Genomic DNA, 19754 nt, shown 5'->3' on the forward strand with positions numbered 1-19754 from the left:
TGGGACTCGTCAGCGTAGAAGGGAATATGATCAGTAACAGGGCTTTTCTCACAGGAAATAGGACCAGTGAGTTGAGTGGGAGGAACACGGCCTAAATATGGTGCAGTGGAGCCTCAAACTACCACACAACACAGCAATGAATATGTATGATACTGTAGATTTAAAAAAACTAACGTATCCTGTGTTGCTAGGAGACGCAGTTTATTTGTCGACTAGGAAGAAACCTTCCTGTCAGCTGTTATTACCGAGCGCTGTAACAGGAAATAAAGTGGGTCTGTTTAGAGTGTTTATCTTGTCATGTCTAGGATAATCTACACGGATGCTGAACTTGCTGAGGAAGAGTTTCACTGGATAAAAATGTCACTTTGCATTTTTCAGAACCAAGAGAACGCTCGTGTGAGCTGCGGGACAGAGACTGTTGCAGGTGAATTTGTTATCAGCGAATCCTCACGCCTTATGCAGGATATCCTGCTTTTGCAGATGGGGGTGTGGGGCTGGTGGGGGTTGTAAGGACAGACGAGTAGGAAAGCGATCCAGTGCAACACGGCTGAAAATCAATGCGAATTGGAGGCAACATGAGAATAAGTGACCGAGACTCGTCCAGAGACTAACGCATCGCCGCTCGGCACGGCCCTCGCTCACACGCCTGTCTGCGCTGACCTCGCTTAGGGGGTCACTCCACCAGAGGAAAACGTGTGACTGGAGGCTGTTGAGTCAATATTACTCAGCCCGATGTAGCGAAAGTGTGAACGCGCCGCCGGGTTTCCCTCGTGAGAGAAATGATTATTATTACGTTGCAGTCTGCTGGTGTTTGGGATTTCAATATACAACGCATAGAATAGAATGCCTTTACTGTCATCGCACAGAAATGATACATCAAAGATAAAGACGTCATCGCTCACACAATTGGAAGAATAAATAAAAGATTGTGTATTTCTACTGCTCTGGGGATTTGAACCAACAACCCTCTGGGTACAAGCCCAATTCCTTTCCTCAGTAAGGTACGCCTGTGGTCCATCAGACCAAAATCAAAGTGCCGGTAATTATCTGTTTGCTTTATAATAACTTAATTTCTTTCCTTAGTCGGCTTTGTTCAAAAACAACACACAGTACACATGCTGTATCCAGTTTCTGTTTCATTATGTTTCCGTGTAGGACCAAAAACCACTTTGACCTACTTCTTTGTCCCGAATATCAAAAGATGTGCTGTGAGCGCTTGCTGCGTTCCAAAAAGTAGAGATATTCTATTTTGATGCAGATGCAGCCAGACACTCATGAAATGACCCGCATCGCCATTGAAAACATTTGCCATTTGTGCACACTGAAGACACAGCATGTGTCGGCTGTCTTCTCTTCCCTACATTTAAATTTTCTTTTTGCATTTTCTGTTGTGTTTCTCGTTTGTTTCTGTCTCTGTGCTTGTTTTAGCATTCTGGATTATTTGTTTGAATATGTCTTGTTCTTTAAAGGAGCAGTGAGTAATAATTGGTGACATCTAATGGTGAGACTGCATATAGCATCAAATTAAGTACACTCACTGACTTACTTTCCTAGGGAGCTATGGTAATACCAGAAAGGATGTAAACACATTCTCTCTTCTCTTCCACTCTCTCCACCCCTTTCATTCTACTTCTTCATTGGTAATAAATGGTTTGTTCTGCAGCAGAAACATGTTGGAGCAAGATGGTGGCCTCTGCAAAGCAAATATCTTGTCTAAAATAGGCCTACATTTGAAAGGCTTATTGTATACACCAAACAAACCAAATTATTTGTATTTGAAAGTGATTATACACTTACACAAACATACTTTTGAGGTGTATATTCAATTTCAGCCAATGACCCATCCCAAAATTACACACTAGACCTTTAATAGCAACCTAATCAGGGCAGGGACTGTGAATTAGCAGTTAGACATTCTATATTAATAAAATGGTATATGACAGTATTTATATAATATATTTAACGCCTATTGAGAATCCTGCATTATTCAACACCATCATCAAAGTAAGAGATGGGGGAAAACTGAATGGAGCTCAGGTGAATTCAGGTCACATGTTCTGGGCTTGTGTCCTGATCCAGTATGAAGGACTGTGATGGAAACCTGCCCTAATGTGAGTTGAGAGAGAGAGACTTAAATAAGATATGAAGAAGGAATGTATAAAAAAAACAAAAAGAAAAGAAGTGGAAATAGAAAGTCGAAATGGAAGAGAATACATGGGGGAACTGGTTTAGACCAGTCATTCTGGGTCAGAATTCATACATGGGTCATGGGAGAGTTTCTTCTTTTTTCCAGCCTTTTTCAATGGGACAATATTGAGTATGTCTTTGAGATGGATGATCAATATTGAGTGATTAAGTGAAAGTGGAAGATGAATAGTAGAAACCATATGATAAGAAGAAGCACAGTTAAGACGTTCTCTCTCTCCTTCTGTTTTGAGTGTGTGCCAGTAGAGTGAGTCTGGGTATCTCATTAACAGTAATAAAGGAAGTCAGGCAGGGAGACCCCCGTCCTGCAGACTGACACACTGACTCCTCCTTCTCTGACTTTGCAACTCCCTCTATTCCAAACTGCTCTAATTTGGACTGTAACACTTCCCAAAGCCAGGGGGAGATATTGTATAAAACTCAGCAGCAGTTCTCCAGAGGATGTTTGCAAAAGTGTTTGAAAAGCCTTTGTTTTGATAAGTGCTTTAGTACAGCCTGCTTCAGACTCTGCATGTCTCTAAACCGGGGAGGGGTGTGTGTGTGTGTTGAGGACGGTTTTGTCTTCAGGAGGTCTGGTGTATTATTTCAGTTTCCTCTGATTGTGTTACCTTCCCTCAGGACGCTTGCTTAAAAACACATGTGAGGAAAAAAGTTAGAATAACAACTCTTCTTTTGGGAATTTGAGCAAAAGAGGCAGGAAGCACATATAATGTTTATGTTATATGTATACACACGTATGCACACATGATATTGAACTTTTTGCCAATATATTGGGAGTTCTTGGGTTGATACCGATACTGATATAGATACATTTTTCCCTCTGCCCAAATACACATATTGTTTTTTTCATCTTCTGTGTGAAATAAATGTATTCTTTTGCATTTTCATGTTGCAGCATATGTTAATATACATCTTCATTGTGCAGAATAATAATAAAAAACATTACAAAATGCATGAATCTCAGTTCTGTATCCACAGTGTTTGCTGTGTCTTCTCTGTGTAACACACTGTTGGGTTTGTGCTGCTGGTGCCAGCTGCATACAGGGCAGGTGACATGTGTGAGGAATACTAATGGCTGCATGAAAGACCAAAGCACTGATCCAGACATGGTGAAGGGAATACTGAGTGACCCGTTTTGCTGAATCACAGTGAGAGAAGCACAAGGTAAAAAGAGAAAAGAAGGAGAAGTTGGTTTCAATGAATGAATTAAATCATTCAAACAGTGAAACGGTTTAGGATGCAACCTTCAACCAATACAAACGGGTTTCTGTGTTTTTTAACGTGCATTGGCACTCATTTCACATTTTCACAGAACACCAGTTCCTCAAATTTCCTCAAAGTATGTCCCATTTGAGAGGGTCTATGAGCAGAAATATTTATTTCTGCATCACTGTATAGTCATTGCACCCATTCACACCCATTCACTCACACTTTCATACAGCACATCAATATGCAGCATATTTTCGATCACACATCTTTCGTACCAATTTACAAGCTGCAGACACTTTAGACCCACAACCTTTCAGTTAAAGACAACTCGTTCTACTACTGAGCTTCCATTGCCTGTGAACTATTAAGATGAAGAATTGCTTGAATAATTCTCTGTTTGTTGCATTCTGCACTCTCACCAGTAGATGTCACTGAGTCTTATACAGTGGTCCTAGCAACACGACACCTGGACACAACACTATTGTTATGGGACAACAGCCAAGCAGCTTTTTCAATGCAGTAGATAACCTTGATCGGACAAAACACTACATTTCTACAGCATTAACACTTTGTCACAACATCTAACCCAGTTCTGTTCCCTCTGGTTAATGAAAATAATCAGTCATCTTGAACCTTTCCTTGATTTCTGGCCCTGTTCTACTGCCTGAAGGATATAACCTGGCCTGCAGCTCTTCAGCTGTTCACTACACATCTCTCTCTGTCCACACCCAAGCCTAGTGTTGAATTAGTTCTTTAAAATGGTTTACTGCACTGGAAATACATCTCCAGACAGATGCATATAAGGGAGTGCAAACCTTTGCCCAAGGCCGCTCAGTTTTCCAAAGTGTCAGTTCACTCCCCCTTTCTCGCAAGGTTAACTTCTTATACTTTCCCTTTCGGCTTCTCCCTTTAGGGGTTGCCACAGCGGATCATCTACCACCATCTTGCCCTGTCTTTTGTGTCCTCTTCCACCAAATATCCTCATGTCCTCCTTATCAAAATCCATAAATCTTCTATGTGGTCCTCCTGCTTTCCTTCTGCCTGGCAGCTCCATCTTCAACATCTTGCAAGGTTAAGAATTGTGAATCTGCATCCATGCTAAAATCTAGGTTTTGGCCAATAGCAATTCATCCAACTTATTAACTTATTGAGTTATCCTTCTCATAAACAGACAGAATGTCTCCAAAAATAACCCCCTGGAAGAGAGGCCATAAGCAAATCAAGCCTTTTGTTTTGCATATTTTAGTTTCAGCCTACCTGGTAGAGTGGCCTTGAAACACACCTGTGAGTGTGTAACAGGTGCAGTGGTCCAGGAAGGTGTCTGGCATGCACACAGAGGCGCCTGAGGGCCGTGGAGGTGAGAGTCCACAGCAGACTCTGCCGGGGACATACCGCTTCGTCTAGACACAACAAGACTGCCTCCATGCCTGCAAGTTCTCTCTGATAACTGAGTATGTGCTGCAGTCCAAGGTGATATCAGTGGGATATCCACAAGATAATATTAGCGAAATCTTTAATCGCACAGGTGAGGCATGACGGGTAAAATCCACACAGGCCCAGCAGGGAATAAGTAGATATGATTAGCCTTTAAGTTCCTCTTGATGCTACTTAGAACTGATAGATAATAATTGGGTCATCTCCAGAAGTAAACCTCAGGGAGACCTGTTGCTTCCTCCGCTCCTGCCTCTGTCCTCTGTTTCTCAGGGATTCAGCAGTCGGATGTCTCCTCAAGGTCAAACCCTGCTGATCCTTCTTCCCCAGTCCCACACAGCTGTTGACTCTTTACCCTCCTCTTCCTTCTCCCTCCGTCCTTCTCACTGATGCATATGCACCCTCTGTTCAGTGCGTTCCAGAGCCACAAACACAAACATTCCCACTAAGGAAATGCAGCCGCTCTATTAGTCTCCCTGGTTGTTTTTAAAGAGGTATGCACCCTAATACTGCGGCACACATGGAGAACAACGCACACTCTGGGTCAGTTTGTCTACAGTATGTTAGGAAGTCGAGATTATTTGGATAGTACATCAACCTACAACAGGGTGAATGGCACCTCTGTCAAAGCCTGTATTGGCACTAAGGAACTGCTGGTTTTTAGGACGATGCTACAAAAATGCTATAACAGTCTACTGTACATGGTTGTTTGTACAAGTTCTGTAAATATTTTATGACAATACATTTACCAACTGTAGGGGGACCCTGAGTACAGGTCCTACTTTGAGTAACTTTAAACTGGACTTTTAAAAACCATATAAATAGTCTAAATCAAATTTCACACTGTCAAACCTCTGAGACAAACATAGTGAGCTCCTTATGAAGAGACTATATAAATGTCTGTGAAGTATATTGAAATTTTAATTGGCTAACGTTACTTTACAAAGTCCAAGTTCCCCCTTTGTGACAACTGACCGGAAGTTAAAGATACAGTAGCAGACCATACAACCAGGCAGGTAAGGTTGATGCATAAGCTTATGTGAATAAATAATGAACATTGTGGAAACTCAAGCTCCTGCGTAGCTGTGATAGCCTGGCATGCTAAGCTAGTTCAACCCCGAACACAGAACACCCAGAAACTGTGATTGTGAGGTGAACCACTCTATATAATGCATGCATGTTCAACTGGCTGCAAACTTTGCAAATGTGCCACAGTTATTATCGCTGTGTGGTGAACGGGTAATAATAGAAGAAGCAGGTACACAGAGGAAGACATCGGACTGACGAGGAGACCAGATTGCGCATTGTAAGGTATAACTTAGTATTAAATAATTTGAAGTTAATGAATGGTAGAAAGGAATGGTGCTTAACATTGTACCAACTAGCCACCAGCTAATTTAGTTTTGGTCCAATAGGTCATCAAGCTAGTAAAGAGTACGATCTGTATGAATGATTTACTGCGAAACAAATACGACAGCAGTGCTATTTATGGTCAAATTTGCATATGTTTGGTGGCAGCCATCATGGAATCTCATGTCAGGGTTGATGAGGTTGCTCCAAGTTTCCAAGTTGGAAATCCAAGTCCTACGACCTCGGAAATTCTGAGTTCCGGCAACTAATGGAATGCACCAATATCGTCACTTAAGTCTTGTTTAAACTGCAGCCCAAATCAGATTTGTAAGCATATCTGATCAGAATCTGATCTTCCTGACCAACTCTTCATATTATATTGCAAGTGATCAGATTTGATCCGCGTGTGTCATATCGATATTGTCTACTCTAGTCTTCCACATAGCTTTGTATAGTTACAGGCCACACCCCAGAAAAACAAATACTCTAAACAAATGGTTATGTGGAGCCCGATTCTTAAATTATTGTCTTCCAATGTGTCGATCATTTAACCAATTAACTTCCATCGCTACGGATCTACGTCATTGTTGTTGTTGTTAGAGTCATTTTAACACTTTGAAATCCTGTCTGAGTGACTGAGACTTTCACATTGAAACAGGTCTGTAAAAATCCAATCAGAATCACATTGGAAACCAACTCCATATGCTGTTCGAATCAGCTTTGGAAAAAACAATTCTCAAGTGTTTTTTAGCCGTGCAGGCTGCCAAAAAATCAAGCTACATGCAATGTGGATATGCTTAAAAATCCGATTTGGGCTGCAGTCTAAACAAGGCCTGAGTGTAGCGGAGCCGGACACGTTTCATTCAATAAATCAATGTCCAACTTGCGCTCTTATCGTGGTGTAGTTGAGCTTCAACTCAACTTTAAGGTGCATGGAAATTTACTGACTGACTGTTGTCTTGTTCAACCGGACACTGTACATGTGTTTGTCATTTTAAAAGAAGAAACATGTGTGTAGTGTGTGCAGTCGTGAGTTGCATGCACAGACCAAAATAGTCACTGAAGTGAAAAATGCTGACATTTGGTCCGTAACAGTTCTGGGATTTTAGCCAGAATGTTTTCAAAGAGGAAAGGAAACTTTTTTTTTTTTTCTCCTCTGAACCAGTTTTCCCAGGCAGGAGTATCCTGACCTGACCTACAGTATCAAATTCAATGTGTCTGCTGCTCCAACCAACATGAGAGCGACATCCTCCTAAAAGAATGTGAATACAAATAATGACATCAAACTCAATTCCTTTCATTGAGACCGAAAAGATACACAATCAGCCTTATGTTACATTTGATCGCACACACCCATTTGCATCACTGGTCACATGGAGGCAATGCAAGGCCAGTCTACAAGCCATGTCTGAATATAACGTGCTGCTGAAACAATAGTTTTTACATTGTTGTGTGAATTACTAAATGATATTCTGAAATCTGCCTTTGACAGACTGACCAAGATGTTTTGAGTATTTCTGTGACTGTGGAAACGAGAAAAAAACCCCATAAATACTCATGTTTTATTTGGAGCTGAGCTGATTGATTGTTCCAATTTCCTTCCATTTTCCTCAGAAAGTGTTTGATCAATACAGAGAATCCAATATCTCTGATACTGTACAGTCATTTTCTGGCTTCGAACCAAACCCGACCCGACCGTGGCTGGACTAAACAGTCGACTCTGATTCATTGAGGGGGTTTATCGACACAACAAGTCAATTCTGTGCTGCTGAGTTGCTGTGTACGAGTGATTGGGCATGAATACAAATTGTTGCATGATGCTCATAAAAAGGGATGGGACAAAATATGAAAAAAAAAATCATATCATGCTTTCTACAGTTTATTAACAAACAGTCCTACACTGCAAAAACATGGTGTTATTAATGGTGTCTTTCCCTGTCTTGTAGGCCGATCAGCTACTTTTGGAGCAGCTCACTTTAAGTTTATGCTAATTCGTTGTAAATGAACTTTTTATATATGGTTACATTCCCGTTTGTGACATAACAAACATGAACATGGAAAATGGAAAACTATAGCCAGTAATATTTTGACAACAAAAGTAATGATTATTGTTGGTGAATCATGAGTATATTAAGTTAATATTTTTTCCTTTGTATCTATACTTACACCAGGGGTTCTCAATGTTTTGATACCTGAGGGCCAATTTAGGAACCCAACATTGGAATGAGGGCCGCCAAAGGAAAACAGAAATAAATCCCATTTGTACTAACTTTAATGACCAGATTGCAGTTCTACAGTTTAGCTTTAAGTAATATAAGCGTTAATATAATAATGCTTTATAATTTCCTGGGTAATTACCCAGTATGTTGGCCATTGTTCTTACCTTCTAATTACAGGTTAATACCAAGTAACACCATATATTTACTGGGTAAATAGCTAGTAATTGGGGGCTGTAGCTACCTGCTTATTACCAGCTTATAACCCAATAATACACTAAAATTCACCATATAGAAACCAGGTAAATACCCAGTATTTGTGTTTACACTGATTGGTCTGTATCCAGTAATGTCCAATAAACATTTAACAAGCTTAGTACCTGCTGGATTAAAACTATCAACTGTAATTCACTGCGGGCCGCCATAAATGTTTCTGCGGGCCGTCATTGGTCCCCGGGCCACACTTTGAGAACCAATGACTTACACGTATTTGTGAACATTGTCTAAAAGCATTATGGATACAAAACAAATGGAGGTAGAGTATGGACATGAAGACTCTGTCTGTTTCTATAAAATTGGTCAGGAGAATCATGACACAAAATGTTCATATTGCCTTCTTATAACATACTTATAACAAACTATCATTGCAGTATTTTTGGCATTAGACTTTAAACAAACATAAGTGAACAGGGAAGAATACACGACTGAGAAAACAAGGTTAAAAACAACAAGGTAATGGGCTGAAGAGTTAAACTTACAACAGAGGTCCAAGTAAAAAGGAAAACCACAAGGAAGGAACAAAGACAATTTAGCAGCGAGTGAGAGGAGAGAGCAGAATATATCATGAACCTCAGAAAACCAGAAACAGGTGCAACTAATACAACACAGGTGAGGGTAATGAACAAAGGAGGAGGAAGTAAGACAAATAGAAACACCACACGAGCACAGATACAAAGGCTGCAGTGGGAAAGTCTGTCCTATCATCTTTTCCTATCATCTGTGCCTTGACCTTGTTAGAAAACGTCATGAGGTCAAGGAAAGAGTTGCACACAGACGGCTAATTGAAAAGACTTGAGAATGTATCACTGCACAAACATACAGCATTCCTCAACAATTCAAAGTGACATCTTTATGTTATTTGTGTTTACTAACCACATGCTCTAAGAAGAGTTTCCCAGCCCTCTTCCTCAGGGGCCCTGGTGTTGCTCTCTCATTGGCGTCTTGAGAAACCCATGAGGAATGTGCGCTAGTCTGATGGTGTGAATTTTCCAAAAAAAATGAATCAGAGTTTGGCTGAAGGTGGTGACGTTCACCTCTCACCCACTGTAATTTATGAGGGCGGCAAATATTTGTCGTGTTGGGGAGGGAGGCGGGAGCTTCAGCTGTGACAGTGCACTGTTCCCATGATTCTGTGTGTTTGTCCTGCTGAATCCTGGGAAAAGGTTGTGCAAACCCAGTGATGTAAACAGACGTCGTCAGAGTCATCAGCTGTTACCACAGTAAGTTAGAGGAGGAGACACCGGCTGGGATTTTACAATCAGCTTTGACAGATGGGCTCATCCGTGTCTTAGCACTACAACTGTCGATTTTCCCCAAAAAAACAAATATTACTTGATGCGCTATTTCTAGATATTTGGATTTATATGCACTTGCAAATGCATGTGACGACATTATTTATTATTACTCTTAATGTTAGTCGCATGAGGTTGATAATGAATCAGGAAACTAGTGAAACACAGCCAGACTTTTATTTCGAAATGGACAAGAAATGTTAGTAGGTTTAGCCATTTTATTTTGTACATACATTTTGCTTTAAAAATGTTGTGTTTAATGATTATTTAATGAAAACCTTTTATTTTTGGCCCTTCGCTTCACAGTGTGTAATTTTTTTTAAATAAAAAAAGGAAAATTATAATTCTGTATTTCAAATTGTATTATATTATTATTATTATTATTATTAATAATATTATTTTACATTTTGTAAATGTAAATGCATATAAATGTGGGTTTAATGGTTAATATTTATTTAAAGGGACTCTGCGTAGTATTTATGGGTTTATATGACCCAAAATCCACTTTTTTATACATATTATGTGCTCCTGCATTGTCTAGTCGCTGTATAATAGTTTTTGTTTCATTTTCGCTGTTGCATTGTCACTGTTAGCAGCGAGACGCCATGTTTCTACTGGAGCCTGTATAGACAAACCAGGGAGAACAAATCAAGCGTCGCTTTACTTGTAGCGGAAGTCGAAGGGAGGGGGTGAGCAGAGGAGCAGTTCGTTGTTGTACATTTCAGCCTCTCTAGATGTCACTATAAACTACTTGCTTCACCTTTAAAGCTTTTAATTTCTTTCATATATTCGCCCTTGTGCCCTCCATTTCCACAGATTAACAACATAACGTCACTGTCTTATTGTTTCTAATAGGACAAGAAGGAATACAAAATGGATCTAAGGCCAAGCTTTACTCAGATCGCCCTCTGTTGTCTGAAGTGATTACTTCAGACTGTCTAATGCACTTTTAGCCTGTACCTCAAACAGGTTTTTTGGTTACATATTTGAACTTCACACAGCAAAATCAAACTGCTTTTATCCAACTTTGGATAAAAGCAACCCTACTTGACACAGTTGGGAGTTGGGAAAATCATCAGTAAACACTTATCTCTACTCCATCTACTCAGTACTTGAGTTTGCTCTCTGATCTTCACTCAGGCGTGTTATACTGGAGTGCACAGTGTCAGAGAGAGAGAGTGAGCAGTGGAGGGAAATGGGTCACATACACTGTTAATTCACAAGAACATTCACAACTGCAGCAACGTGACACTCAAAAACTGTAAAACTGATGTGAGTACAAGACAGTAGAAAGATAAATGAACACACCTACAAATAATTCTCAATCTTCTCCGTTTTTTTACCCTCGAGCTGTAGCTGGTGTTCTTCTAAACCCACGTGAAACACTTCTACCGTCACACTGTCACTGTTGGATCACTCTGACAGAGATCATTAGTGACATACATGTGTGTGATTCAATTCTGATCACTTCAGTTTAATGTGATCGTATTAGAGGAGCGAGCAGGGAAATCGATAACAAAGTAATGAGGCCCGAGGGACAGATGAAAGCAGGCGGCTTCTGCATGTATGTGTCTCATAAGTGCACGCATTTTCCCCATTCATGTGTGTGTGTTACAATTAAAATGAAAATCCAGTTCACTGTGTGGAACCTCATGACGGCACAAAACCTTTGAAGTATCAAGACTTTTTAGTCTCTTAGGTATAAAAGTTGACCTAGTTTATGCGTTATATGTTGTAATATACACATGTGCATAGACACATGCACACACACACGCACCCCCGCACGCACACACACACACACACACACACACACACACACACACACACACACACACACACACACACACACACACACACACACACACACACACACACACTCTCTCTCTCTCTCTCAAGCTAATCATTCTCTCCACTTTGCTTGGCAGATAAATATTAATGAGGATTACTGTGTTAGTGCAGCACACCCACAGGAAAATAAGAAACTGTGCCAAACTCTCCATCTTTCTAACCCTTTCCTTCTCTGTCTCTCTCTTTGACACTCATGCCCACACACGCACGCACACACACACACACACACACACACAGATAGTGCCGCTGTGTCTTAAAGATGACGAGAAAGACTCTTTTAACACACCATCCTTTCTTTTTCTGTCCAAATTCCTCGTTATTCCGATACATTTGTCAAAAGCACGGTTCACACACAACCCATACACCCCCTTCCACACCCACACACACACAGAAAACTATGAATAAACCCCTTCATATGAGTGAGTCACAGACAGTGCCTCAGTTCTCACAGAGTTATGTTATCTATAACAAAAGGCACAGATTGTATCGGGATATTTCAGGAACATTATTGGGGTCTTCACATCCTGTTTCGGGGCAGATGGAATTTAAGGCTCCAGTGTGTAGCCTTTTTGCAGACATTAAAAAACACGAACAGACCTAGACCGGAAGTTCCAATTAACGCTGTTTTTTAGTGTGTATCTGCGTCATTACCTTGTTTAAGAAGCCCTGAAGGTTCAAAACAAACAGTTCAGCCATTGCTGAGAACGCTGTGTTTTATTGTAATCTCGGGCTCAGCGAGATCTCTGAAAAAACCTGGTCCGGTTACGTAAGCACCGGTTCTCCGGAACAGCAGATCCTCCTGCTCCGGGCACTAGTCCGGGCAAATCCGGTTGCGTATATTGAACCGCAGAAGAAGAATAACGTCCGTTGTGGAGGTGTTTCACGAGCGACAGTGTCTTCTGACTCTGGGTCTGACTCCGGGTCAAAGTCATAAAAGGGACTGCGGCGGGGAGTCGTGAAGAAGCTATTTTTAAACATTGTTAAAACAATGTTTTGATAATGAGTAGCAGTGCATCCACCGTTCCAGAGGGGGGAGCTGCTGAGTATGTCTGAATATGTCACTTCCGGGTACTGGCCAATCACAAGACAGTTGGGAAGCCGGGGAAAAGAGGATTTCTATTGGCTCGTTTACAGCAACTAGGAGGTTTTTGACCATAAAAACAAGTTAATGTATGTAAGTAGACCTCCATAACTAACATATATGTGCAACAGGACCATTCTATGTGAGCTTTAAAGTCGTGGGGCCCAGACAAAATGTCTCTACAAGGTCAAAATGTCCACACAAACATAGGTTTGTAGTTAGACCTCACAAAGATATAAATAAGTACACACACAGTGGAACAGAGGGAGTCCACTCTCATCTTCCCTGCTTGCAAACTGCTTCCACAGAGATGATCACTGCCTTCCTCAGCCTTCACTCACAGTCAACAGTCCGTCGTCTCCTCATTGTTTTCTTGTGTTTTCTTGAGTCTAAAGATTTACTTTAGACTCGTACACAGCACAGTTGTGTCTGTCTTTGGGTCTGTGCGTTGATTTTGGAGAGGGAATAACGCACTCAAAAATATATCATATATTCAGAGAGGGATGAAAGAGACGAGGCAGAGAGAAGGGTGGGAAGTCTCCCCATGTCTCCCCCCTTCCTCGTTGTTGCTCAAAAACATTCTTCCTTTTGAGCAGCCTTGGGGAGAAAAGGGGGCTCCCCTTTCATGCAGAAGCGGGTGTGGTGCGAGAGGGGCCTTCCCGGAGCTTTTAGCTCCAGCTATTCCCCCCTCTTTCTTTCTTCCTTTCCCCTTTTCTTTGTCCTCCTAATTGGGCTGACTGACCACAGCTCTCTCACCTACAGTCCTGAGGGCAGGTTGAGATGTCTGGGAATCAATAGTGCAGCAAGGCAAACCACAGCTTCAGGGACAAAAAAAAAAAAAAAATATCCGGATCAGAAATGCATCTGATTGTTGTTCCCTTTGGTTGCCATGTGGACTTTACAGCTGCTTAAATGAGTCCTGACTCTAATATGGAGACAATTGGATCAGTGTGATGTGAAACAATCGGCTGACCCACAGAAATGCCCGAGTCCAGCTCTGACCTTCTCTGTGATTGCAGTAGACGAGATCTTTAAAAGGTAACAAGGATCAATTAGTATTCCTGCCTCACCTCCTCTCTTTCTAGGCCTATGGTGGCAAATTACAGTCGAGCTATTGTCTGTTTGCATTCCTATCCTGCTCATGAATGTGGACATGTCTCTCTTTGTGTGTGTGAACTTTTCCTCTCCTGACAGTGATCCCCCGCCTCCAAACTTTAAACCCCTGCTCTCCTGCTGTGCCCCTGACAACAACATGTATCCTTGGAGAATGATTCAGACCTCCTGAAATCTGAAATGTTTCTTTTTTTTTTATTTTAGTCTGGTTCACAATAACCCCGCCCCCCCCCCCCACCCCCACCACCTTTCCCCAGCACACATTCACATTAAAAGCACACGTAGTGTTTGCTTGTTTGTTGTTTTTGCTCTTAATTTTGCAGAAAAGGCATGAGCAGCTCAACATGATATCAGGGAAACTATGACAGAGGGTTATCCTTTCACCGTACAGGAGACATTATTGAAAGGAAGATCAACATCTGTGTAGTTTGTCATCAAGATCACGATTGCAATGATGCACGATTGAGTTTTACTACGGATTCTGATTTTTTGAATGCTAAGAAATGTCTTCAATTGCCACATTTGCACAAAATGCTCATAATATCGTAATTGAAAGCAACTGACACATTATAAAAAGTCACTAGACACGTTGTGCTCATCTCTAGAATATTCTTGCACATGGCAATAAATATCACACACTAATTTTATCTTGATTTCCATTTCGTGATAATTGTGAATGGAGAAAATCTTCAATATTTTTTGCAAAAGGTTTAAAAATGCGGTCCACAATAGCCTGTAGCGAAGGCTGTTGTGGTCAGAGACTTATAATGACCTTATTTAAGATTTGTGTCTTTCATAATAAAAGGTTCAATAAAAATATACTTGGAGGCATGTTTTGGGAGCCAAACAACATTTCAGAATACTTTCCGGTAATGTATGTCATTTTTGCAGCATATTTGCAATTGTTAGTAATGTTTTGGAGGACTAATGTTTTTGTAATATAGTGTGACAACATCAAACTAGTGTTGTCCTTCCTTCACTGGCTTCCTGTCCACGCCAGGATTGATTTTAAGATTGTATTGCTTGTTTTTAAGCATTTAACTTGGTTGGCCCCAGCTTATTTATGTGATTTGGTGCAAACCCTAGAAACCTCTAAGTCTCCTCTTTTTGGCTTTTAATTTAGGATGAGCTGTACAACCAGCCTTTTTCTATTGCACAGTTTCTCTATTATCGTATTTCTATATTTATATGTAGTTTGCTTTTTTATATGTTTTGCCTTTTTCTGACATAATTACATTTTTGTGCTTGTACAGCACTTTGGTCAACTGAGGTTGTTTTAAATATGCCATGCAAATAAAGTTAACGATGACTGAAGTAGAGTGGTGACACAGAGAAGACTCAACCCTGTCCCCAGACCATAAATCAAAAAGCTCCTTTTTGAGAGACAATTATCAAAAGTATGTGGATGAAGACATTTAATAAACCAGGCATACAGGAGACAAAAGCATCACAAGTCTAGATTTGAAGATGGGATGTTTCAGTCACCAAAGCTCAAAGTTCAAAGAGGATTTGAGGTCCAGAAAAGAAAATGACTCATAAATAAAGAGAATAAATCAAGTTAGTCTCTCCTTTTATTGTTCTGTGGTCAACACAGTGCATATCTTATTCAGATGTGTCATAGCCATGGGCTGTGAACAAGGAGTGCTATGTTCTCCGTGTAGATATTACTCAATTAACTGGGATAGAAGCCCACATCTATCAGAAACCACTGAAAGAGACATGAGACAATTCGTCTGTGTTAGTGATATAATGTGACAAGGCACAGATGAGGTGGTGAAAAGCAAAATGGAGGATCCATGTTTAAAACTGTATGAATAAATCTCTGCTACTTTAAAACAGGGGTGGGCGACATGGACAAAAAAAAAAAATAATAATGATGAAGTAGTAGATATCCTTTGTTTAAGTAATGAATTGTTGCTTACAGATTATATCACTGGACACAATGCTTCAGGAAAACTACTCTTTCTTTTAACTTTAGCATTCGAGTAAAAATTCAAAGACTTATAGCTGATTTTGGCAGAGCCGGGGATCGGCTAGGAGTGTAATTAGACATTGAATTGCAGCTGTGCGCGGTGCTTGGTGAGATAAGTCTCTCAATCCTCACACTGTGCTTCAAAGAGAGAGAGAGAGAGAGAGATGGAGAGAGAGAGAGATGTCACCTCTGGATCAACACACCCCTAATAACTCAATTTAGAAAGTCTATGGCTTTTGAAAACGAAAAAAACATGACTGGATAACTCACCTACAAAGGTCTGATAGTATTGCCTGACAGAATAATAACATCAACAATGACAACAAAGGATCAAACGTTATGCATCCTTCAAATCAACGACTGCATCTGCAAGTTCACTGGGACATGTGAAAGGATGCGTTGATATTTCCCCTGTACATATGTACTCTTGTATGCAGCTCTCACAGTTACATAATACAACAAGTTATCTAACAGGACATGTCGGAGCAGGACAAAGGTGCAGCAGTGTTTAAAGTGAAAATATTTCAAAGCTTCTTAATGGACACAAGAAGGTAAAGTCATAACCAAAGAGTCAGTCAGCCTTTTTAAAAAAAAAAAAAAGAAAAAAAAGCAGTAGATCACTGAGATGTACTCTGTCGGTACACGGTTTTCTAGATAACCATTAATTCACTGCATTATACAGCGAGCTTATGCACATCCATCTATTCAAGTCATTTTACCGGCACAACAATACAGTAAAGCAAGCAAGTGTATGGAAATCACAACAAGTAATCCCCAGTCAGTCTGGCTGCTGTGAGGCAGAGAAAGGGAATGCAATCAGGAGAGAGGCAGCCCTCCACTCTCCTTTCCTGTGTGAGAAAATCTACTTTTCCAAGACAATTAAGGCGATTTTGTCGGCTGTGCATGTGTGTGTGCGTGTGTGTGTGTGAGGCACCAGCCAATCAACCAGCAGCAATTACTTCTCAGAAAGCACCGTGAATATGTAGTTTCCTCCAATCGCGCATCATTGTGACATTGATTTCAGATCACAGTTCATTTATTTACCACTATGACCTAAAATGATCTGAGCTTTTTCTATATATTTCTATATATATAGATTCCATAATCTGACAATTGACCTCATTCGCTATTATATTTCAGATTATATTTACAGTTTACCTGTTACAGTGTGATTGTGATGTCCATTATAATATCATTATGTCAACTCAATCTATTATTATACTGTATATGGTGTCAACTGACAGGCTTCACATTAATTTTAAATGTCAAACTGCATCATGGGTCTGTTGCTTCACCTTGTTAACACTGCAAAATCAACATTTTAATCATTTTTTTGCCTATGAGTATAGGCAAAGTGTGAACAAAGATGACCCAGTCATCTTGTTGGTCATTAGGACACCAGGGAGCTCGGTTAACTTGTAGAAATACGGTATAATGTGAGTCCTTTAAGCGTTCAAGGAACATCAGGTCTCGACTTTGTGATAATACATGTAGATGCACCACAATTGGTCATTAGTAATAGAAAGATTTGTGTTGTTTTGCAATCACTGATAAAACACTTGTTTCATATGTTTTTTAATATATTATGTATTGTCACAGTAAGTGATTGATGTTTTATGATAAATCGATTGTCCTCTGCAAGAAAGAATAGTGTCGTGTTTGCAATGAAACAGTGTGGGAATATACAGTAGAATATGCCTGTGCTTATTAAAATGAAAGCTGTTTCATGTGCAAAAATCATGACAGCATGAGTAGATATGTGTGTGTGTGTGTGTGTGTGTGTGTGTGTGAGGCTGCATTCTCTGCTGTGCATACGTTCCAATCAAAGAGAATTGAAACAAACCCACCAACGAGCCTCAGAGGAGTTCATGGCATTTAATCAAAGAGGTGTGTCAATGAAACTAAAAGGCACATGTATATATGCGTATATACATATACATACATATATACAATAGTTTACACAAAAAAAACACAAACTTATATTCTTATTAGTATGAACTTTAAGTGCCACATGATTGTGGGGAAACAGTGAACCTGACTCATTCACCTCCTGGACACACACTCCAGATGTTTGATTCTTGAGTTGTGCCCGCTGTTTTTTACAAGACACACAAATCCAATCACAGCTGCAACTGTATGTACTGCACACACACACACGCACACACACAAACACACACACACATTATGCACTTTCCTTGCGGAGTAAACAACTTTGCTCAAGAGCAAAGAAGATGAATCACCTGGCAGGTCACAGCCTGTCTTTAAAGCGACATAAAGGTTCATTCTGCAACACACATTCCAGATCTGAGCTTTGCTGGAAACTGTTATCTCCAGTCCACAGCAGCCCGCACACCCACCACATTTACACAAACACACAAACACAGAGGATTCTCATGCCTCGCCGCCGGCAGACAAACTGATTTTCACTGATGCACAAAGCTCTGGCAGGACGGCACGACACAAAAAGAAGAAGAAGAAGCCAAATTCATGCCAAGTGTGTGGGGGAAAAAAAGGAAGCTTACTTATGTCTCAAGTCAGGTCAGGTGAATTGTCAGTGACAGGCAAACTCACTTCTGAACAGGGACTTCACTGTGTCACCTTGAAAACTGAGGGTGGCAGTAAAATACATTAACAGTGACAGACTCAGACCATCATTGTCCACAGCTGAGATTAAAAGCTTTACTCCTGACTTGCCTTTCACTAACTCAGACCTAATACTGTTCCCTGGATTAGCCAAGGACCTTTCCTTATTTTAAATCCCACTTACACAAACACACGCACGCACATGCAAGACATGGTCACAGAGGAGAATCCTTACCCTCTCTCCACTGTTCCTCCTCAGAGTCCCCACCGGCAGCTTGAGCATCAGCCGGCGGGTCCTCCCGGGTGTCACTGCACCTTGGACCACCATGGTGCGCTCCAGTATGTGTGTGTCCGTGGGTGTGTGAGCATGTGTGTGAGTGTGTGAGGTGGGCGTCCTCGCTGTCCCGTCCAGCCTGGCGGCAGGGTGTGTGTGTGTGTGTGTGAGGGAAGAAGCTTGTGTGATGTGTGTGAGGTTCTGGTCCTATGTGCCTCTCACTGCTTCTGTTCTGCTCCGTGTGAAACCACTATCCATGCTGTTCCTCTCTCAGCAAACGCTCCTCTCCACTCTGCTGCTCGGGAGGTGAATGAGTGTGTGAGAGTGTGTGTGTATGTAAGAGAGGGAGAGGGAGTTTGCTTTGTCTTCCCCCTCTCTCTCTCTCTCTCTCTCTCTCTCTCTCTCTCTCCTCCAGCTCTCTGGCAGCTCCCTCTTCCTCCTTGCATCTCTCTGCCTCTCTCTCTCCCTCACTTATTCCTTCAGTTGGGGGCTTAACCAGGTCACTGGATTAATGTGACGTTATGGCTGTTATTAGCATACACACTCATCATGTCACGTGACCCAATCATAATTGAGTCTGAGCATGTGTACACACACACACACACACACACACACACACACACACACACACACACACACACACACACACACACACACACACACACACACACACACACACACACACACACACACACACACACACACACACACACTCCCCCTTTTACAGGGAATCATGTGAGGAACCTCAAAAGGAATATGGGATGCTTTGCCATCTGGTTGGGAGATTATCTGCAAAATCGAACCATCCAGCTTTCTCTCCCTGCACTGTCTGGAGTAAGACACAAAGGGAGTACACACAGACTCAGTGAGAGAGTGAGAGTCAAGTGGGCAAAATACTCGT

The 19754-nt window shown here is 41.1% G+C and overlaps 1 protein-coding gene across 1 annotated transcript in view; it reads right to left on the reverse strand.

The window, feature by feature from the left end:
* The window catches only part of frmd4a (FERM domain containing 4A), a gene marked incomplete at its 5' end in the record, with an annotated part of 89630 nt that extends 70723 nt beyond the window's left edge, over positions 1 to 18907 (reverse strand). Inside the window, one exon of the mRNA XM_083893475.1 lies at positions 18815 to 18907. Coding sequence (XP_083749601.1) covers positions 18815 to 18907 — 93 coding nt within the window. The remainder of the gene's footprint in view (positions 1 to 18814) is intronic.
* Between the last annotated feature and the right edge of the window lie 847 nt (positions 18908 to 19754).

The sequence above is a fragment of the Microchirus variegatus genome (genome assembly GCF_963457635.1).
Source record: "Microchirus variegatus genome assembly, chromosome: 8".
NCBI lineage: Eukaryota > Metazoa > Chordata > Actinopteri > Pleuronectiformes > Soleidae > Microchirus > Microchirus variegatus.